Source organism: Elaeis guineensis, chromosome 14 (genome assembly GCF_000442705.2).
Source record: "Elaeis guineensis isolate ETL-2024a chromosome 14, EG11, whole genome shotgun sequence".
Taxonomy (NCBI): domain Eukaryota; kingdom Viridiplantae; phylum Streptophyta; class Magnoliopsida; order Arecales; family Arecaceae; genus Elaeis; species Elaeis guineensis.
The window spans coordinates 59,319,976-59,340,814 of record NC_026006.2 but is presented as its reverse complement, the minus strand read 5'-3'; the positions used below and the strand labels follow the sequence as shown (position 1 = coordinate 59,340,814).

At 35.4% G+C, this 20,839-nt stretch overlaps 1 protein-coding gene across 1 annotated transcript; it reads right to left on the bottom strand.

The window, feature by feature from the left end:
* Nucleotides 1-382: 382 nt before the first annotated feature.
* Nucleotides 383-19,754, bottom strand: LOC105057439 (protein TPR1). Its single transcript, XM_073248366.1, is given in 27 exon segments — nucleotides 383-771; nucleotides 1,361-1,536; nucleotides 1,612-1,794; nucleotides 5,314-5,409; nucleotides 5,491-5,619; nucleotides 5,711-5,890; nucleotides 5,984-6,094; nucleotides 6,189-6,341; nucleotides 7,431-7,523; nucleotides 7,595-7,762; nucleotides 7,856-8,090; nucleotides 8,211-8,338; nucleotides 9,573-9,665; nucleotides 9,751-9,846; nucleotides 9,919-9,992; nucleotides 10,069-10,138; nucleotides 14,264-14,346; nucleotides 14,349-14,372; nucleotides 14,471-14,485; nucleotides 14,488-14,605; nucleotides 14,778-14,896; nucleotides 16,758-16,887; nucleotides 16,975-17,152; nucleotides 17,368-17,526; nucleotides 18,928-19,041; nucleotides 19,151-19,330; nucleotides 19,425-19,754. Coding segments are annotated over 27 exon segments (3,402 nt in total). The 5' UTR covers nucleotides 19,505-19,754; the 3' UTR covers nucleotides 383-554.
* Between the last annotated feature and the right edge of the window lie 1,085 nt (nucleotides 19,755-20,839).

The following is a 20,839-nucleotide window of genomic DNA, read 5'->3' as shown; positions in this document are numbered from 1 at the left end:
TTGTTGAATATTTATAGGGAAGGCAAAAAAAAAAAAAAAAAGAGGCCAAAAGAAGCCAGAATTTGGCAATATAGTTTTGCACACAAGCCACCCAAACAGTCAAGTTTATCATTAGAATAATTTCTGGAAAAAGTTTCTCCGCAACATTGATGAGAATGATACTTGGAACTTTTCAATGGCATGTAATCCATCACTAGCATGGTCATTTTACTTGATCAGGAATAACATGATTACCTCAAGCGATCACAAGGATGTTATTCATGAAATAATAAAAGAAAAGACAACTAGGGCTCCAAAAATTTCAACCAGACATGATCTTTTTTTCAAAAGGTATATTTAGACAAGGATGAAAATATCAAATCAGAATTCACCACTTACAACATGCACAAACTCACATTGTTCTTATTGTTTCTTTTTATGCTTACCTTTCAAGAGGCACATACAAAGGTAAAGAAAGTTATCTAGATAGATAAATTAAGCCTACAAGTAAATACAATCTAAACACAAATAGGTCAATATAAGATTAGAGCATTTACATTCTTTAGCCATCACCATCACCTTTGGAGCTGGTCTGCAGCTGTATTGCATGCAGCTGATGATGCTGGTGTCCTACCGTTAGGTACGCCATTTTCAACAGGTAATGGAGCTCCCCACTTTCCCTCAGACTCCAATGGCTCTATCACTTTAACTGCTCCGTCTGTCAACCCAACTGCCAATTGATTTGGCTCTTGTGGGTGTGCAGCAACAACAAGAGGATGCACCGGTGGGTTGCTGTGATAATAGAAAGATGCTTGGTTAATGGAAGTTGAATTCTATTATTCAACAAACTGTGCTAGAGAAAAAGTAACATGAACACTCCAAAGGAAACTAAAAGGAAAAAAATCAAGTGCCATCAAAAATATAGGACATACATTAATTATTGTTGCAGGAGATAAAATGTAAGCATAATAGGTTTTTTTTTTTTTTTTGATATACAATGTAAGCATAATAGTTATACTGTGAAAGCCCCCCCATATTTTAATAAAAAGTGAGAAACATGCACAATTTTTGAGAATGAAAGGAAAATAATTAATTCTTAAATAGTAACAGATGCAATGACACTGGGATAGGAATAAAGCTATACAATTATTTTACAAAGCATTAAAAGGAATTGATGAAATGATGGAAGACTTGGCAAAGAATGTATCCAAACTGAAAACAAGAAAAAGCTTGTTGCCGATGCTGTAATTAAACAAAATGTAACAATATGAATGGAAATATTGAACCTTAAGAAATACAAACTAATATTACACTAAATACGGTTTTACACAATGCGCATATTCCTTTAGATTGAGCAATGCTTTACATAAAACATGACTACCTGTTCGCATTTGCCGGTGACATGTATGCTGATGGGCCAATCCGACATCTTAATCTCAAGTAATCAGCATCAAAAACACCAATACTACCATCCCAGAAAGAAGCATAGACCAGCTGGCTGTTGCATGAATATGAAGCATACGATATTGGAGCAGAAAGACTTTCCTGGGGAAGCCACTGAAATGGAGATATATTTCATAAGAAGATTCAGAACTCATCATGGAGACATAGGTCTCTAAGATAATATGTTACCTGATGGATACGCTCGATTTTGGAGGCATCATATATTGCTAACTGTGTTTCATGGACTACCAATAGGCGAGTTTGGTCAGAATTGAACTGGACACGTGTATCACCAGCAGGGGCCTTCCCAGAAGAAAGTTGGATGGCTATAGATTTCTTTTTCTCCCATGTCTCAGTGTTCCACACACAAAGCTGCAAAGGTAAATTGTATTTGCAATGGCAAAACCAAAAAATGCAAATGTGAAATTAGCTTCATTGGTTACCGTAATCACCTACTTTTAGCTCAAACAAAAAACATGCAAAGAAAAGGAAAAGGAAGAAAAAATTCAACTGCTCAAACAGTAATAAAATAGAGGAATTGAAAATTGTACTCAAAACTAAAATTGATCCCACAAAGAGAGATAGGTAGTATCAAAATGCCAGAGCAAGCATCTTGCTGCTACCAGTCTGACTCTTAATGTAATCTGATGGGAATGATGAAACGGCAGCCGTAGCAGCTAAATGGGCACATAGTTGATGGGTTAAAGCCATCACTAAACCATACATGAGATGCACATAATAAATGCTTCAAACCCGAGTAAGCACAAATCTTGAGTCTGGCACCAGAGATACAGACAAAATGATAGCACAAATCAGCAATAAACATAACTGTCACAAAGGAGAAAGAAAGCAAAAAGCGGAAACTCTACTATCAAGATTACCTAACCCCCAAAGCTACTTCTCTCAACTTTAAGGTGGTCTAGCATAAACTAAGATAGAAATAAACAAGGACAACTACAGTCAATTAATCATCTTATAAAAGCCAAATCAAAGGATATAACTGAAATATAAAAATCATTAGATAAATAAGGCTAACCAACCATGAAGAGTAATGAGTTAAGACCAATAAATCATATGGACTACAAAGTCAGGGGAGACGAGTGATAAATTATTTAGATATCTAAAACTCACATGTTGGATGATTGCACAATTAAGTGTGCACAAAGGCAATCAGAAACAGAGGAGCAAGTGTCAGAGCAAGTAAGATGGATGCTTGATACCACCAAATAGCAGCAACAGTCCAATCTGCATGCTTATAACCATAATCATAACCATCAACCCTTGTCCCAACTATCTGGGTGGGTTCAGATTTATGAATTATGAGATGCCAAGGTTTCCTATTTGGTGCTATCTCTTACTTTCCATGTTCTTTAGTACAGCTTCCATCTATGTTAGCTGAGGTCTTTACTATTCCTCCATTCTTCAACAAAGATATGAATATGAAGTGTCTCCTTACTAGAGTCCCTCAAATTTTCCTAAATGTCTTGTGGAAAACACCCATATATCAACATGGAAGAGCATGGTGAAAAATGCATGTAGTATGGAATAATATACATATCAATACTTCCAAGGATCTCACTCAAACTAACTGGTATAAGATCAAAACAGACTTTGTAAGGAGTTGTGAGAGTTTGATGCTAGACTTGTATTCATAAAAATGAAACTAATAGATTGGTGAAAGCTATGAAAACAAAATATGTTTCTTTTTTTTTTTTGGCAAACAAGATGAATTTTACATAGATGTTCATCAGACAATAAAACCCCGGGTCTCTGTCAAAGTAAGTAGGACATGGAACTTGATGTCGAAGCAAGAAAACATCACAGTTCAAAAATGTTATAATGGCAAACAAGGTAATATTTTATGTGATGTTTACCAGCCAATATAACCCAGGATCTCTGTTTGTTACAGTAATAGGGCTGGTGATAAAATTGTCCAAGTCGATTAGAAGTTAGTGAAGCCGAACAATCTTAGGGCCCGTTCTTCTGTGGGTAAAAAATTTATCCAGAAATCTGCATTTTTCTGGATAAGTATTTCCTAGGCAACATTGAGACAACAAAATAATTTACCCACGTTCTTTTATGCATTAGAAAATGACTTAGGAATCTGTTACCCACGTTCTTTGGCATTACTAGTTTCTAGATAAGTTGCTAAGATCTATTCATATTTTTCATAATACCTTTTATTATATAAATATTATTATATAAAATAGTATAATATAATATAGTATATTATATTATTATTATAATATATAATAATATCTTATAATAACATAATATAATAATATTATATATTATTACATTATATTATTTTTATATATTATTATAACATATTATTATATTATATTATATTAATATCTTATATTAATATAACATAATCTATATTATATAATATCCTTATATATAATAATATAGTATATTGTATTATATTATATTTGTATATATTATTATATATAAAAGATATTATATTATTATAATATTATACAAATATTATTATATAATATAATATATTGTTATATTATTATATTATTATATATTAATATATAATAATATATTATATTTTTATGAAATTATATTATTAAAATATATTACAATAATATAATATATTATACTATATCATAATAATTCATTATAATATTATAATATAATATTCCCTATTATGTTACATATACTATATTAAAATATAATATAGTATATTATATTATAATAATACATTATCTAAATATTATTATATAATAATATATTATTATAGTATTATATTATTATAATCTTGATAATAATATAGCATATTATATTATAATAATATATTATAATATTATATTATATTATGTTATATTATTATTATGATATATTATATTATTATATTATATTATTACAAGGTTAAGGGTATATTAGGAATGAATTAAAAATATTACTTTTTCGGTTGATGGAAAAATGATTTAGCCATCCTCTAGGTGGATAAGATTTTTTCTCATTTCATAGATAAAGCCATCCAAGAAAAGTAACATACCCATCTTGAAAAGTATGAGAACATGGGTAAGTTGGTTAATGAAAAAGTTATCTGATTTTCCATGATATTTATCCAAAAAAGAACAAGTCCTAATGGCAACATAAACCGTCTGAGACATGGGACTCGATGGAACCGTCACAGTTCAAACTCTATCAAAAGATGAACAAATATTGGGAAAGATTTTAGAAGCCAGTATAAAATTAGATATACCAAAGCATGCTGGTGTACAACATATTATAATGCAAATGCTATTTAATCATGTATTCATACCCAAGTGTTATGTTGGAGGGCTAACAACCTAGGTGATTAGCACTTTCGAAGCCTATACCACAACAGCAGGAGAAGCAAAAACCATGGAACGACGGAGCAAATAAAAATCAAGTTCCATTTGCTCCCCACACAGTTGCACTCTTGTCTGTATATACATTTTAACAAATCATTCCAAAACACCATTCCCTGTAGCAAATCCATTCTTACGAGACACCATCTCAGTGTTTGATGCACAGTCTACTGCAATTTAATAGTTTATTCTTCAGGCCAGCTCTCTAGTTCTTTTTCCTTTATTTTTTTCAAAAAAAAAAAAGCAATTTCACATAGATTCTCTCCCTGCTAATCTACAAAGTCATCTAAGATCTTTTAATTCCCCAGCCCTTTTCCCTGAAAGTTGATGAATTCATAAATAAGAGGTTTCATCATTCCATGAGATCTCAATTATGTTATTGTTACATAAATATATACATAGTACATACATATATCTACCTGTGCATGTGTATGCGATGCACTGCCATTCATAGAACACGAAATTCATATGAAGTACAATTTTCAGATATTTCAGGCCATATTTCAAGATAGACAGACTGCAAGAAACTGTTGTTGTTACTAACCTGTGCATCAGCACCTGATGATACAAGTATATTAAGATTGTTGGAGAATGCTAAACCAGTTATGCGTTTCTGATGACCTTTCAGCTTTGTTTTAACCTAATGGAAGTAGGCAAAAGAAAATTATTACCGACAGCAATAAGAACAACAGCAAAATTGTCATAGGTTAAGGAAAATCACCTCATCCACTCTCACATTGTATATGTGAATGGTTGAATCTTCCATTCCAATTGCTATTATGTTATTGTCCTGTGGGTGGAAAGCTAAAAATGTAGATGCTGGTGGGGGTGGCATGAATGTTGTCATTACCTGCAAGAGTATAAATTCATTGCCTAGTTAGAAAATGCTTAACATTAATGATGTTTGCATATAATCCACGGCATAGACATTGCCAATTTACCTTAAATGTCATCATGTTAAATAATGAAACCTTCCCACCACATGCAGACATTACATATGAATCATTCTTTGAGAGTGCAATACAAGGGACTGCTTCTTCAGGGTTCGTATCTGGCACATCATTAGTCATAAGAAGACCACTGTTTGGTTGCCAATGCTGTGGCACAAAACTGGCCGTGGCCTGTAACCCACAGCAGACTTAGTACACCATATTTGTTTATAGAAATATTTTGAGTATATAATACAAAAAAAGAGTCAAATGTTAGCAAATTACCTTGCCACTTGGATTCTGCTCACTACGGCTCCACTTCCACAGCCTCTGAACACCGTTGGACCCTAGTGCTAACAAGCCAACCCCAGAGTTTGTGTAAAGCAGTCTTGCAACCTGTGCATATGAAAGTGTAATTGTTAAACCAACAGAACCCTAGATTTAGAACTCTGTCAGCATGAGATACAAATAAACATAAAACAATTAGCACCTTGCCAGCAGAATCTGTGCTCTCTGGCATGGTAACAACTCGACATTGTTTTGGATTCAGAATTTCAGCCAATTCCCATGGCTTAGTCTTATCAGGCAATTCTTCTGAAATTCTTGGCTTATCTATACTCCTAGATGATGGATCACCTCCATTCTACAAAAAGCATGAAACTGTAAGTAAGAAAATTCATGTCATTACCCTTCCCCCCTCTCCCAAAACAGGGGAAGAAAAGCCAAAAAGAAGTGTGCATATGCCTAACATACACGGATACGCTTAGGCCAAAAGAATGCATCCCATTGGTAGATTTAACAAAATTTAATTACAATATTTATGGAACAGATATTGTACATTGCAATTTTTTAATAAATGGTTGCAGTAGTGTAGGGCCCATTGAGGAGACCTAACATGGAGAATACTGGATGCAAAGATATTTTTCCATCTAGAGGGCTTGGCCTTGGCCAGAAATCAAAGGAAAAGTAGCACATAATATGCAGCTCCTTATTTTCATTTGTATTTTCACTTTAGAGATTTTTTATATATGCACATACATGTCTATAGGGCAGAATTGTATATAAAGGCAAAACATGTACATACATACATATATGTATATAAAGCTACCAATGTGCATCGAATGAGTGTATTGCTCCAAGTTGGGTTTTATCAATGGGGGAATGGATCAACATGTTGAGACCAAAGTGACAAAAACATACCACTAGGAACACCAACAAACCAAGCTTAGGGCTGTTTGGCCTTGGCCCAGCAATGTCAACAAGGCTTTTGAGCTGAAATCAGGGTTCAAACCAACATACGCCCTAGATGTTCAGCTCTACTATAGTAAGCCTGAGCATATACCTAGTTTTGCAAATCAGAGTGTACTCAGAATCAACTTGTTTATAATTAAGCTGTGCCCCAAAGTGCAGCTTGAGTCACTTAGTTTTTGAATGAATGAGCTTGACAGATGACTAATAAGCCAAGTTTGAACTGTTCACAAGAATCTAAGTGTAAGCAGTCCAACATACCATAATAATGGTGTGCACAATGTACAATAAGCAGGAGGAAAAAAGATTGAATTAAAAAATTAAAACAATAAAGGAATGCAAATGACTGTGAAAACTAAAATGACAACATATGCAAATAAGACGATCCTTTATACTGATTTCACATAAAAGATATGCCCAGCCAAGAAAGCAAAAGCAACAATCCCATAAGACCTTAAATTTTTTACTCTCTTATTAAACATACAAGAATGGGAGATGGCTTTGCAGGTGAGTTTCTGTCTAAGCGATCAACTCTACTGATGTTTGGAGAGATGCTCGCAGCCACAGGGGTGCCAACCTGATTAAGAAATTTGAAGGTCAGAAAGCCATCGTAAATCTCATATTATAAGATCAGTTCTAAGTTCTAACCTTGATAGGATTAGCTTCATATGGAGCTCTAAATGCTTCAAAAGGTCGGCTTCCAAGAGCTCGCAGGGATTTAAGGCCATCCGCATTAGCAAGTATCTTAAAACTATTATCAACTGTATTAACAGCAAGAAGATTTCCTTCCTTGTTGAATCTCAAACGTGGAAGACTCTGTAGTAATTGATGTACCACATTATAAGAGTTAATTAAAAAAAATCCAATTCTATATGTGTGTGTGTGTGGTGTGAGTGTGTAAAGACTGACCGGAAGTCCACCATCAGCATCTGTGCTGGTAAGCACGTTAATATTGTCCACATCCCAAAATTTTATCTGGTTATCTTCACCAGCAGCCAAAAAGTGATTCTGGGCAGTATCAAACTGAACAACCCCTGTTGATCTTTTTCGGAAACCAGAATATGTCCTCTTTATTGCTCCTTCACTTTCATTCCACTCAACCAGGAAAGACTCCCCATCCTTACTAGTTCCACATGAGAATAATCTACAGTGTAATAGATACAGATAGGCAATGTGTTAATTATTGAATGAAAACTGCAGTTGTATATTTACAAGGACACATTATCAAATTTAATTGCAGAATTCCTAATATTACTTGTCTTACCTACTTCCATCAGCACTATAGAGCATCGTAGTACACCAATGCCCAGGAGCGTCATAATCAACCCTAGAGCCCATGTTGTCATATAGCCATGCCTTTATTTTCCCATCTAGAGAAGTCGAGAAGATGAACTACAAAGTCAAAAAAAGAACAGAGTTGTCAAAAAGGCATCTATCCAGATTGAAAAAGAGACTTATTTTACGTGCTGGCATGCCAGCACAAAACTGCTGAGGATGCTAACAAATCTAAAGAAAGATCTCAGAAACCTTCAATTCAGAAATAATTTGAACCAGTCATGCATCCAGGAATCCCTCTTTATTTAGCCAAGGATACCCACCAAGGGTTTAACATTTTAACTGCTAGCCCATTCTGCCCTTACATATTTAGTTACTTATTTTGGTTATTCGCAGATGTAATCAAAATGAATTTAAAAGAAAAAAAAAATCCAGAGTTCACTTTCCAAATAGGCAAAGTTGCAAACTAGAAAGTCAAAAAGGGGAAAAAAAACAACTGCAAAAAAAAAAAAAAAAAAAAAAATCTGAACATCATACTTCAAAGTTTATACTTCATATATATCGTGAACTGAAACTGTACCAGTTAGAAGATTCTTGTGATGTTTATTTGTTGGTTAGTTACAACAGATCCAGATGAGTTAAATCATCAGACTTGCCACTATAGATGCAGTAGAACTGGCTATTTTCACCAGACCATTTAAGTGTTTAACTTTTCTTATTTCTACTATGTAGTCCAATTAAATTGAGGCTTCTTCTTTCTTTCTTCATTTCATCCTTTCTTTTGGGAATGGTCTTACTTGATTGGCAAAGAGATACTCCTATTAGCATAATATAGAGATGATTGAAGCAAGCTCAAGAAGCTCAAATTTGAAAGGATGAAAAGACTACAAATCAAGAGTCACCACTACAAAATCAATTCTTTCCAGGTAAAATCCACCCATGCAATAGCCCCTAATGGAAATAATCTATACATAATCAGAAGTTCCTAGAATACTATAATTTGTACAGAGGGGTAGAGAGATATAGATCCAGAAAGGGTAAGGCTTTCATGAAAAACAGTTGCCAGGAGGGATAGGAAAAGGAGAAGGTTTTGCCCAAATAGGGAATGCTCATAATTTAAAAGCTAGTGTTCCATACTTTTCAACAGTAATAACATGTTAAATATTTGTATTTCCAGCTAAGTATTTCAGCCAATAGAGATACCTCACCATCCTTATTAATTATATTTTAATTTTTCAGAAGAAAAATACAGCTGCTATGCAGAATGAAAAGTGATGTCATCATTTATCTGAAAAGCACAAATTCTAAATTTTCCTTCAAAATTTGGCTAGGTGTTGCTGGCAATAAATACCTGAATGTTCTCCTTGTGGTGGGGGCATACAGAATACACAGGTGCCTCATGTCCTTCGAAGGCATACAGCTGCTGTCCATTCAAATCCCAGACCTATAACGCATACAAATCCCAATCAGAGAATGTGCAATGAGAATTAAAGCCCACATAAACAAAGAGAGGTTTTGCCAGCTCAAACCTTTATCAGCTTATCATCTCCACAAGTCACCACACAAAGTTGTTTGTTTGGGTGAGAGAATGCAATGTCATTAACTCCTCCAACATGAGCATCAATCTGCTAACAAAAGGGATTGTAAAAGCCACTTTCATTCCATCTTTAGACAGGCAACAAGAAGTTGCAACTAACCTCTATAACTTCGCGTAGATCATTAGGCGCTTGATATGCATGTAGGTGAACCAAGTGTTTTGTAAACGCAACCCCTGAAGCCACAAAATCAACATTAAGGCATCTAACAAGTACTAGAATAACTTGACACTCTCCAAGAGAAACACTTGCCTATCAGACTTCCATCTGGACTCCAAGTAACTCGAGTAATGGATATGGAAGAGTCTTTCACAATGGCACTCTGTTTAAATATAAATGAAAAAAGACAGACCAAGTAAAAGATCAACATCAGCCATCTGAACTATATTAGTAGAAAAATGTAAGTATATCTGGACATTTCCATTTATTTATTCGCACAAACTACAAAAGAAGCTAAACGAGTTGCTACTTTATATAAAGTTTGAATTACTCCAGCATATGGAAGTACCACTATAAATCCATACTAACAGCTGAAAGCGGCATGCTTTAGATACTAGAGCAGAATAGGAGATGACAAATTAATTTTATGTTGTTAACCACATGGATGGTAAGCTAGACAACAACCTTGGAGATCACACAATGAAATGTGCATCATCTGATCATTTCATTAATGTACAAAGTCAGCAGGCTAACAAATCTGCTTAGAATGCTTCAAGGCACTGTAGGATTTGTTTGGCTGCTATATACCAGTCAAACTTCACCCTGGATCGGTTTAAAATCTCTAGAAACTTTACTATTGTTCTATTGAGCTATTGCAGTCACATAGGTGCTAATGTCAATGCATGAACAATATCATTCTTTTTATTATATTTACATACTTTTATATCCTATAACCTATATAATAGTTACCACCACTATTAAAATGTGTATAATGGTGCTGTTGCCATTGATTAATGCAATTTGTACTCTTTCCTGACTCTACAAATAACATGACATCAGAGGCCTTCCCGTGATTTCCACGAATTTGATTAAAGTGTTACATCATTCTTATGCCTATACACCTTCACAAGTGGATCTCCAGAAATTTGCAATTTAAAAAGCACTAACAGCTAGAAAGTTGTTTGGCTCTTGGCCAAAACACTAGGCTTTGTTCTTAATACATAGAATTAGATCAAGGGTCCAATGGATCTAATTGTAAGATGGGGCAGCTCATGAATCTTTTGGTGAACGTTTCTGGTGCCAAGGTTCAAAGGAGAAAATACAGCAACTAGAACATGAATTTTTTTTGGTTTAGATTTACTTTATACATCCTCGAAGGGATTCTATATTTTATGCTCCAACTTGACATTAAATCTTCCTCCTCTGACCATCACAACTAATGACCAATTTTGTAAAGTCCCAATATGAGATTGATTTTGCTTCTTCCTCATCATTTCTCTCATTGTACAAAAAGACCATAACCTTGAAGTTTTGGAACCAATTTCATGCTTTCTCAAGCATAAGCTTTAGCTATTGACACCTATTTCTGCTAGAGTAAACCAGTATCAGCAGTATTGCTACTAATTGTTGTACTTTTGCCCTTTCAACTTGCTCTTTTAATTTCAGCACCATTGCAATGACACATGTTTTAGCGAATCTAACATGCTGTTTTGATTATCTTCTAGTGAAATGTTGAAATCATGTCTTGAGTTTTTTTCCCCTCTGAGTGTGCAGATATGTGCTTGTGAGTGAGAGGAAAAGGGGAAATCCTTGATCTACATTTACTTGGCAATTGGCATGCATGTCATATTAATCTACCACCATCCTTAAAAGATTTTGGAGTTCAACTGATGTCTTTTGCATATCTAGGATTGCTCCAGGTTGATAGTCTTTCAAAGAAAGAGTACCGAGCATTTAATGATTTTTATGGCACATCTCAAAGCACCAAGCATTAATGACTTTTATGACACCCCCTTGACATATATGGTTTGAAACTGAGCATTCTTTAGAAGCCTACCCGGTCTGAAGAATCCCCTATGCCTTTCCTGAATTTGCTATCTTCCTTGACTAAAGTGCATAAGGCTTGTCATGGTATTTTTAACTACCCTACTTGCAACACCATGTGCTACTCTCATTGCCTTGGACCTAGTAAGCCTCACCAAATTACCCATGTCAAGTTTGGGCAAATAAATAAATAAACCTTCATCAAAAGTGTTCGCTGCTAAAAGATATTGTTGCTTTAATATGTTAACAATTGTCTTTCAGCACTGTCACTTCCTCTTAACTCTTCCATGACATACAGCAACCATCAACAGCTTCTTCCTCATTAGATCACTTGGCATAGCACGTTAATGGATGGTTCTGGTGCATAACCATGATACATGCATCAATCTCTGCTTCAATACATGCCTCTATTGCAGTTATCGCCTCATATTTTCTAGATAGAGAATGTTACTTTTTGTGTATCAGAGGCTATACTTGAATCCTGATCCCGGTACAGCTCTTCCATGACATATATTGCCTACTTATCAGCTCATCCTTCACTATCATCAACTCTACTAGAAAACACTACTACAAAGGCACATTTCTTCTAATTTCATGCAACAGTACTCGGTATGTGCCCCCCCACCAGAAGAAAAAAAAAAACTATCACTTTCTTCATGTGCTTAAGCTTGACATTTATACTTTGCTCATTAGTCATTGATCAATTAATGAAGTAAACTTATTCTGCCCTTAAGCAGGATAAAATTCTATAGCAATGTTAAACCAGCATCACCTTGATGGAAATTGTCACAGGGATCATATTAATTTTCCATATTGTTGTGCCTACTTGTGCCTCTAGGGGAGTTTCTAGCCTTTGGCAAAATACATGTTCACCTATCTAGTCCCAAGCTTGGATGTTAGTTCAAATCCATGATTTAATCATGCATGTAAGTCTACATTGACATAATAAATAAGCTATAGTCTTGCTAAATGGATGGCACTTCTGGTTAACTCAAGTGCCATCATGGACCCCTCAATATCCTTCCAAAAGCAGTTGAAGATACATCATTTACCGATTGAATCTCACTTCAATGTGCACCCAAAGAGAGGAATAGCTTGAAATTAAACATGAAAAATGCAGACAAAAAGATCAACAACAGATTAGCAGATAACCCTAAATAAATGATCCAGTAGGAGTTAAACAGGCTGAGTTGGGCAGGAACTGATCCCCCCCTCCCCCAAACCCGCACCCATCCACAAAACAAAAGAAAAAAAGGGGGAGCTAACCCTAAAGCTGATCTAAATAGAAGCATAAGGTCCCTGAAGAGTGAAAACCACTACTTGTAGGATGACAAAGTCAAAAAGCATGAAGGATAAATCTTAATAAGGGGGGGAGTTGGGACACTTCCACTTGCCAAACAATTTCCTGACTATTCGGAGGTACTACTAGAGCATCAGTGAAGTGCTTTTCGAAACCAAAAGGAGCTGTTTTACTTGACAAGGTTACCAACAGTAAGCAAGCAAGTGGCAGATTGTCTATATCAGGAGATATGCTGAAAAAGTGACAGCAACAGGTCCTCGACAATGCTAAGGTGGTGGCACAGCTATTCTGTGTAATGACAGGATGGCCCATTTAACATGCTGATATCTCAGACAATCCATGGAACTTCGTGGCAGTCTAAAGAAAATGGCATTTGGGCTCTAATACTTTCAAGCTCAAGGAACAAAAATTGCAGATATTAGAATTTTCAATACGAATGCATTTAAATATATAAACTTAAAGATCCATGCTCGACTAAGCACATTACTACACAAAAGTGAACCCACACAAAACAAACCTCATAGCTAAATGCATTTAAATATATAAACTAAAGATCCATACTCAAATAACACATTACTACACAAAAGTGAACCCACACAAAACAAACCTTGTAGCTAAACAAGATACAAGTTCACAGAAAGAACAAATAATAAAAAATGGACCGCACAGTTTACAATATACACAGTAATGGTCTTGTAAACTAACTATCATAATAGAAGAAAATCTTTATAATTGAGCAGTACTGATGCATATGTATGTATGCGTATATACATAAATACACATATATGCCAGCTGCATACCGTCACCATGGCACCAGCAGTTTTAAGAAAAAAAAGGGAAGTGCTGGGGGCTGACTAGCATTAGCAAATAAAAGTGTGTTGCCTATGGGAACTTGATGAAAGATTCTCATTGTAAAACAATGCGAGATGTGTAATATTATAACTTATATCAATTGCTGAAGTTCTTAAGTTTGCACCGTCAATCAAGATATGGAACATTACAACTAACATCAATTGCTAAAGCTAAGTTCTTACTATCAATCAAGAAGTGAAAAACCATAGAGCAACAATGAAATAGCATACAATTTACAAAGGCTTCTTTAGAAAAAAAGGAAGTAATACTAATTTTTCAATCCAAGGTTCTTTGCAGAAGTATGATGAGGACCTGAAATTGTGGTGAAAAAGCTGTCATTTCCCATATTTTGAACGGCTTTGACACTAACCTCTCTCGCAGACCGACTTCCCAAAGGTAACCTCACCATTCCCAGAACCCACTGTAGATACAGGTTATGAGAGAACTAATTTTCATGTAATATAGAAGTTATTTGTTCATAGTTACTCAAGCAATCAAAAATCAGAAAGATCACTGTACCAAGAAGTAGAGTAGATGAGTAGGATGGAAGTCCATGCTAGTCACATTGGATCCTTGAGTCAACGTACACACAACCATCCTTGGCAGGTCATCCAGCGACCATGCAACTTGCAGATGAGATGCAGGATATGAAACCTGCATCAGAATGGAGGCATGAGTAATATACATACAAGAAAAAAAAAAGCTTGAGACGATGACAGATTATGCTAACACACGATGCCTAGGGTGAGAAGTAATGGTAATACAACATGCCTAACTTGTGGCACCATACTTCTTTTTAAAAAAAATATTAAGCTATTAATATTACCTCATCCACAGGATGCACACCAGGTCTCAAACGTTTCATTAGCTGTTCGGATTCAGCATTCTGATAGTCTGTCATACTGAGTACAGTTGGAGGAGTTCGCGGGCGTTTTAAAATAGAAACTGCTGAAGAAAAGACATTGCAGTATTATCACATTATTATTGGACTTCCAAGTAATATTATTACGCATGGTATTGGTAACGACCTACAGCTGCAGGCAGACATCCCTTGGCAAGTGACTGCAATGATCTAATACTAGAGCTCACCTATTCGTCAATCTTAACCAGAGTATTATCAGACTTCTGAACAATATTATTATACCTGGCATTGGTAACAACCTACAGCTGCAGACAGACATTCCTTGGCATGTGACTGCAATGATCTAATACTAAAGCTCACCTATTCCTCAATCTTAACCAGATTGAAAGATGAAATTGAAACTTAAATTATTATCTATAGTTATAAAGAAAAAGCATCTTCACAAACAAAATTATCTTTAGATAAGAGCCAGATTTCAAAGGTAGCAAAACTATCAAAATTGCAAGTGGTCCAAAATGTAAATGCAAAAAGCATTCAGTTTTAATTTATTAAAAAAAAAAAAAGAAAGAGATTCAATCTGAATAAAATTGGAGGATGAACTCATGAAGGATACATTTAACTTGCTTCCAAAGAACATATAAAAGAAGGCAAAAGCATTGGTATTTTCCACATAATGGTTAACATCAGCAGCCTATTGTAAGAGTTTTATTGGTTTAAAAAAAAAAAAATCATGTTTTGCATCTGTAATACTTCTGAGTTCCAGAACATGGTTGAACTTAAAAAGTTCCACAGAAACAAGTTCTAAATAACTTACAATTGTGGATTTGTCAAGAGTAGGAAGATCTTAAAAACACGTGTGAAGTGCCAGGGTACAATTACACACTGATCACCTACCAGCATGGTAAATACTGCGCTACAACCATGTCTGGACTCATGATTCATAAGTACGCCTTTTTCAAGCATGTTATGTACCTTGGTATGTCTTAGCATCAGGCACATTATACTGCAGTACAATTGGTTCTTCAAAGCTTGCTCGACAATTAAATCTTATCAAATGTCATGTTCCTATCAATCATGACTGTCCTCATTGTAGTATGGTAGGCTTAAGGAAATTATTTTTGAGGTTCACGGATTTTTACCATCCATTTGCTTCCAAGTAGTGGTTGATTTTGATGCTTTGAGCCATATTTAGGTCAAAAATCTTTGCATGAATGTTGAGATGTGATCAACTTTCAGGTGCATTGTATCTCGACCAAATAGACATGAATGCAGAGTCAACCTGATCCCATGTCAACTTGCTCCAGTACAATTAGGAATTTAGGATCACCTTCTTGTATAGAGCTTTTATCTTGGAAGAACTATGGGATGGAGTTTGCATACGCCACAACAAGATGCAGCACCTTGATCCCTAATCAGGTGTGCAACTGGATTAACCACTAAAGAATAATCAAATCAATGAATGCAATTCCCAAGAAAAATAGAGCTTGCTTCCTGATAATTGAATGTGGCAAAAGAATCAGGTTGGTAGAGGATACCAACTGACCATCAAGCAAAATATGCCAGTAGATCATTAAAAATGATATTTTTAAACTGAGCATTGCTTTTTAGGCTTTCATCACCCAGCAGAAAGAAAGAATTTGCTTATTTTACAAAATTATTGAGTTACAAACTGAAAACTTTACTACTGGTGCAGGAGCTTTGAAGAATTGTTAAAACTGCACAATTTTTTGTCATGCTAAACATAAACCACTGAGCTTTATTGAATCCTAGAACAATTTTACAAAGCCTTGTGAATGTTGGAATTACATTTTATGGACACGACCACAAAATGAAATGTCATAGAAAGTAAACTAATAAGCACTTTTCTGTATCTCTCTGTCATCAAGAATAAAAATCCAATATAGCTCCATTAATGTAGAATGGAAAAACAACAAAAATCCAAACCTTGATTTTGTGGAACAGGTATAGATGATGCTGTAACAACAGCCGACTGAACAGTAGATGAAGCAGCTGCATTAGCCATCCAACCAGCTAAAGCATTTGCATTTGCAGCTGCTGCAGGAGGTTGGAATGTCTGCATAAACATGAACATGAAAAGAGAATTGATCTGAGCATTTTGAGACTTTACTCCTTTGTACCAATTGCAGTGTTGAATAGCAACATACCGTATGAACCCCAAGTGTGTATATGTGGCAGCAGCTTTTGGAACGGCTGCAAGTGGAACAGAGACAGGTGAAGCACGAGCTCCATTTGGAGGGGCACAAGTATGGTCTGTGAACAAGGTCTTGATGTCAGGATTTGGTCTTGGATTCTTGCACAGCTGGTGTTGCCAGTTCAAACTGCCATATAACGAGTTAGCATATGTCAAAACCCAATTGAAGTATCTAAAGAGTCCTATTAGCATTGATTAGTAGCAAGAAATTAGATGAAACTAGCAAATATCCTTAATGAAAATATTACATGCATATCGGAATGCATAAATTCTGTTGAGAAAAGTAAGAGATGAAGAGTACTAAGATAAGCATTTTTTTCCCGTCCAACATAATTCCCCTACCTTTGGTTAATTAGAGTTCGCAAACGAGAGGCTTTGAGAGTGGGAAAAACTAGCTTCTCTCGAAAGAGAGGATTTGCTTCAATCAACTTTTTCAGCTCAATCAGCATGATGCTTCTTGCAGATTTGGTGTCACCATATTTAGATAATTGTTCATTTTCCCTGCAGTCATAATTAAGTTGTTAAAAGAATTTCTTGGTAAAATATGTCATATATGGAAAAGATTTGGATGGGAGTTAAAAATTTAGAAATGAGGTAAAAGAGGTCATAGTACGAAGAAGGAATTCATAGGGAAAACAATTCTGGAAAAATAAAAAAATATATATATATAGAATCAAGGATCAACAAAAAGACCTCTTACAGATTTCTATGAAGAATCCAAATAACCAGACCAAATTCAGCAAGAAGAACAGCAAACAGATTCATTTGCATAGAAATAAGATAACACGACACTTTTGCTAGAGCTTATGCCTATAATTCAAATGTCACTCTTTACGATATATTCCTTCTGAAGCAGCTGCTAACACTGTAGGCCATTGTAGCACTATTCATATATTCAACTATGATGATATCTTTGATTACAATAGCAAAAAGCAATCAAAGAAAGAAGTCCAGCTAAAGTTCAAGCTCTAGAGTGTTTGGTCAATCAGTCGTTATCTATTCATCCCTTAAATATATTACCAATATGCCCCTACAAGGACAATGACTAAAGCACCCCTGTGGAAGCAACGAAGTGCAGTCAGGGCTTTAAAAATAAGCCAAACTGGTTAAAGGACTGTAAGGTTAGGCCTTATGTATGTCAGCTTTGCACCACAAATTTACTGTGCAGGAAATATAAAATATTACATCTACATGCCTCTCCAGCATTAAATTAAATTAAAATAGTCCCAGTTAAAGCTTGGTCTTCATGTTTTAATTGAAAAAATACTGCTATCTATTTCTTTCTATTGAAAAATAGCTGGCACCTTATGTGAAATTAATTGTTATTTACTCAAACAATGGGAGTATCTAAACAATATATCAGTATACGCATGCACAATGATTCATATAACCAATACACATAAAAAATGCAATTTTCTTGTTTCATTTTAATTTCCATTCTGCGTTCTGAAATCCTTTTGCTGTGTAAAGAGCATTAAATACAAGCATGTACACTTGATGTATGCTCGACTGGCAGGAGTCAATGGGCTGATCTTGGTTCAACCACATTTAACCTGTGCACATCTTAAATTAGTTAGGCAAGGCCTGACTGCCCTCGCCTGAACTTGAAAGTGTGTAGTTGGTTTCTTAATAGGAGCCGAATCAAATGTAACCATTTCTTTCTCATTCAGCTGATATTTAGCATAAGGCACAGTCTGCATAATGCTGCTTTCTAACCAAAAGCTAGCATAGGGCTCTGCAAATGTTCTTGGCTACTTTGTTATATTCTAATTCTGTTATCTAAAAGCATCCCTGTGATGGTATTAATGTCAAATTGAAAACAGATACGAGGCTTTACATGCTTAATAAACCAATTCAAATGCAACGGGTAAAAGAACGGTGCAGGGATGAATGCAAATTTACCTAAAGTTGTCAAGAGTGAGCAGCTGAGTAATTTCTTTATACAACTCTTCATTGAACGTCGAGAAGACCTTAAGATCTTTCACCAGTATCTCGACTGCCTTCGCCCTATCATGCCTGACAACAAGACAAGGATAGATTTTTTTAAAAAATACCACCTTTTTGACATATAAGTACTTGTCAAGGGGAACAATGAGACAGAGGAAGCAGGAACAAAAGACAAAACCTGTCTAAAGCCTCCAGATATTTCTGTTTCCTGATCTCGAAAAAAATCTTCATGGAATATCTATTATCATCAACCTTGGTGAACCCGGAGAGATACCTCTCCACCTCGTCCCACTCTCCAGCTAGCGCCTTTTCCTCCAAGTATTTCATATTAAAGAAGAAACCAGACTCCTGCTCGAGCCTGCCGCAGCACGCGTCAAAATTCAAAACCACACCAATCAAATCCCTGCAACAAAAAGAAAAAAAAAGCACAAACTTTTTCCATCAAAACTCACTTGTGGACGGATTCCTTGAACTTCTCCTCATCCAGGAACTGGAGTATGAGGAACACCAGCTCCCGGCTCAGCGACGACATTTCGCCTCGGACTAACCTAAAAACCCGATGGTGCCCGCGAGAAATCGGGGAAAAGATCGAATTGGAGCTGGGAAGGCGAGGGGAGCTTGGAGGGGATGGATTTGGAGGGGGAATTCGGGGAATTCAACCGGGGAGATTTACAAGTTTCGGGGGGGTCGCGGTGGGTTAGGGTTCGGAATCCCCCATCCCTGGAAGCGAGAAAGCAGAGGACGGAACCTACGCGAGAGAGAGAGAGCGCTGAGAAAAGGATGAGACTTCGTCTCGCTTTCTTGGATGCGTTTTGCAGTCCTCTCCACACCCTTGTCACTGACTTATCGTTGATAAGCCATTGTACTTATCAGATATGACAGTGTGGCTATTCTTCAATTATATGATAAGTCGGTGTCCGGCAGGCCGTCGGTTTTCTCGGATTCCAAGCCATCGACTCAAATCGGGTCGATTGGATATTCTTCCTCGTAACGTCCGGCACTGCTGCGCTGTCGGGAGATGACGCGTCGCCGTCCAGGTTAGAACGGCAGGCTTAGTTTCTTTTTTTGGTTTTAAAAAAGTGGTCTCGCGTTTAGCGCCCAAAAAAATATATATATATTATTTTTTAGAATATGACCATCTTGTATTCTGATTTTTTTACTACACTTTATCTTTTTTATTTTTTATTTTAAAATAAAAAAAATCATTCATTTATTATTTAGTTTTTGTTCATGTATAAAAGATTGTGACCAATAAAATGACAAATGAGACCCTATAATTATTGTCTATTGTTCACCAAACAACAATAAATCTCCATCAATCATACAGTATCTTTTATATAACACAGACCTCTATCTATTACTTGGTATCAATAAGCTAAATGGTTAATGGATGAAAGATTTATAATAGTATCAAAAAAAAAGATAGGTTGTAGTTGTTGATTATGCAAGGTAATTCATCCAACTTGTATAATGTTAATAAGATAGTTGATCAATTTCAACTGTATTTGTCATTTCTTGCTAGTAACATTGGTACATAAATAAATAAATTTTTTAATACAAATGATCTAATCATAATCTAGAAAGTTATGCCATGGTCAAAGAAGATCATAAGATCAGTATAATGCATAATCAAGTTGCAAAGATACGATAAAAGGGCATCTTTTGGATGTCAAGATTGATCCTAAAATATTTAAAATATATATTTTTTTACAAAAATTACCAATCACATCAATGCTTTCCATTAACTTTTCTTTTATTAAGAGTCAAAGAGGTTCTAACTCCATCTTCTATCATGCATCTACATCCTTTTGGTTGGAGCAAACCTAGGTTCCTAGATAAATAGAGTCTAACACCAATAAGAAATATT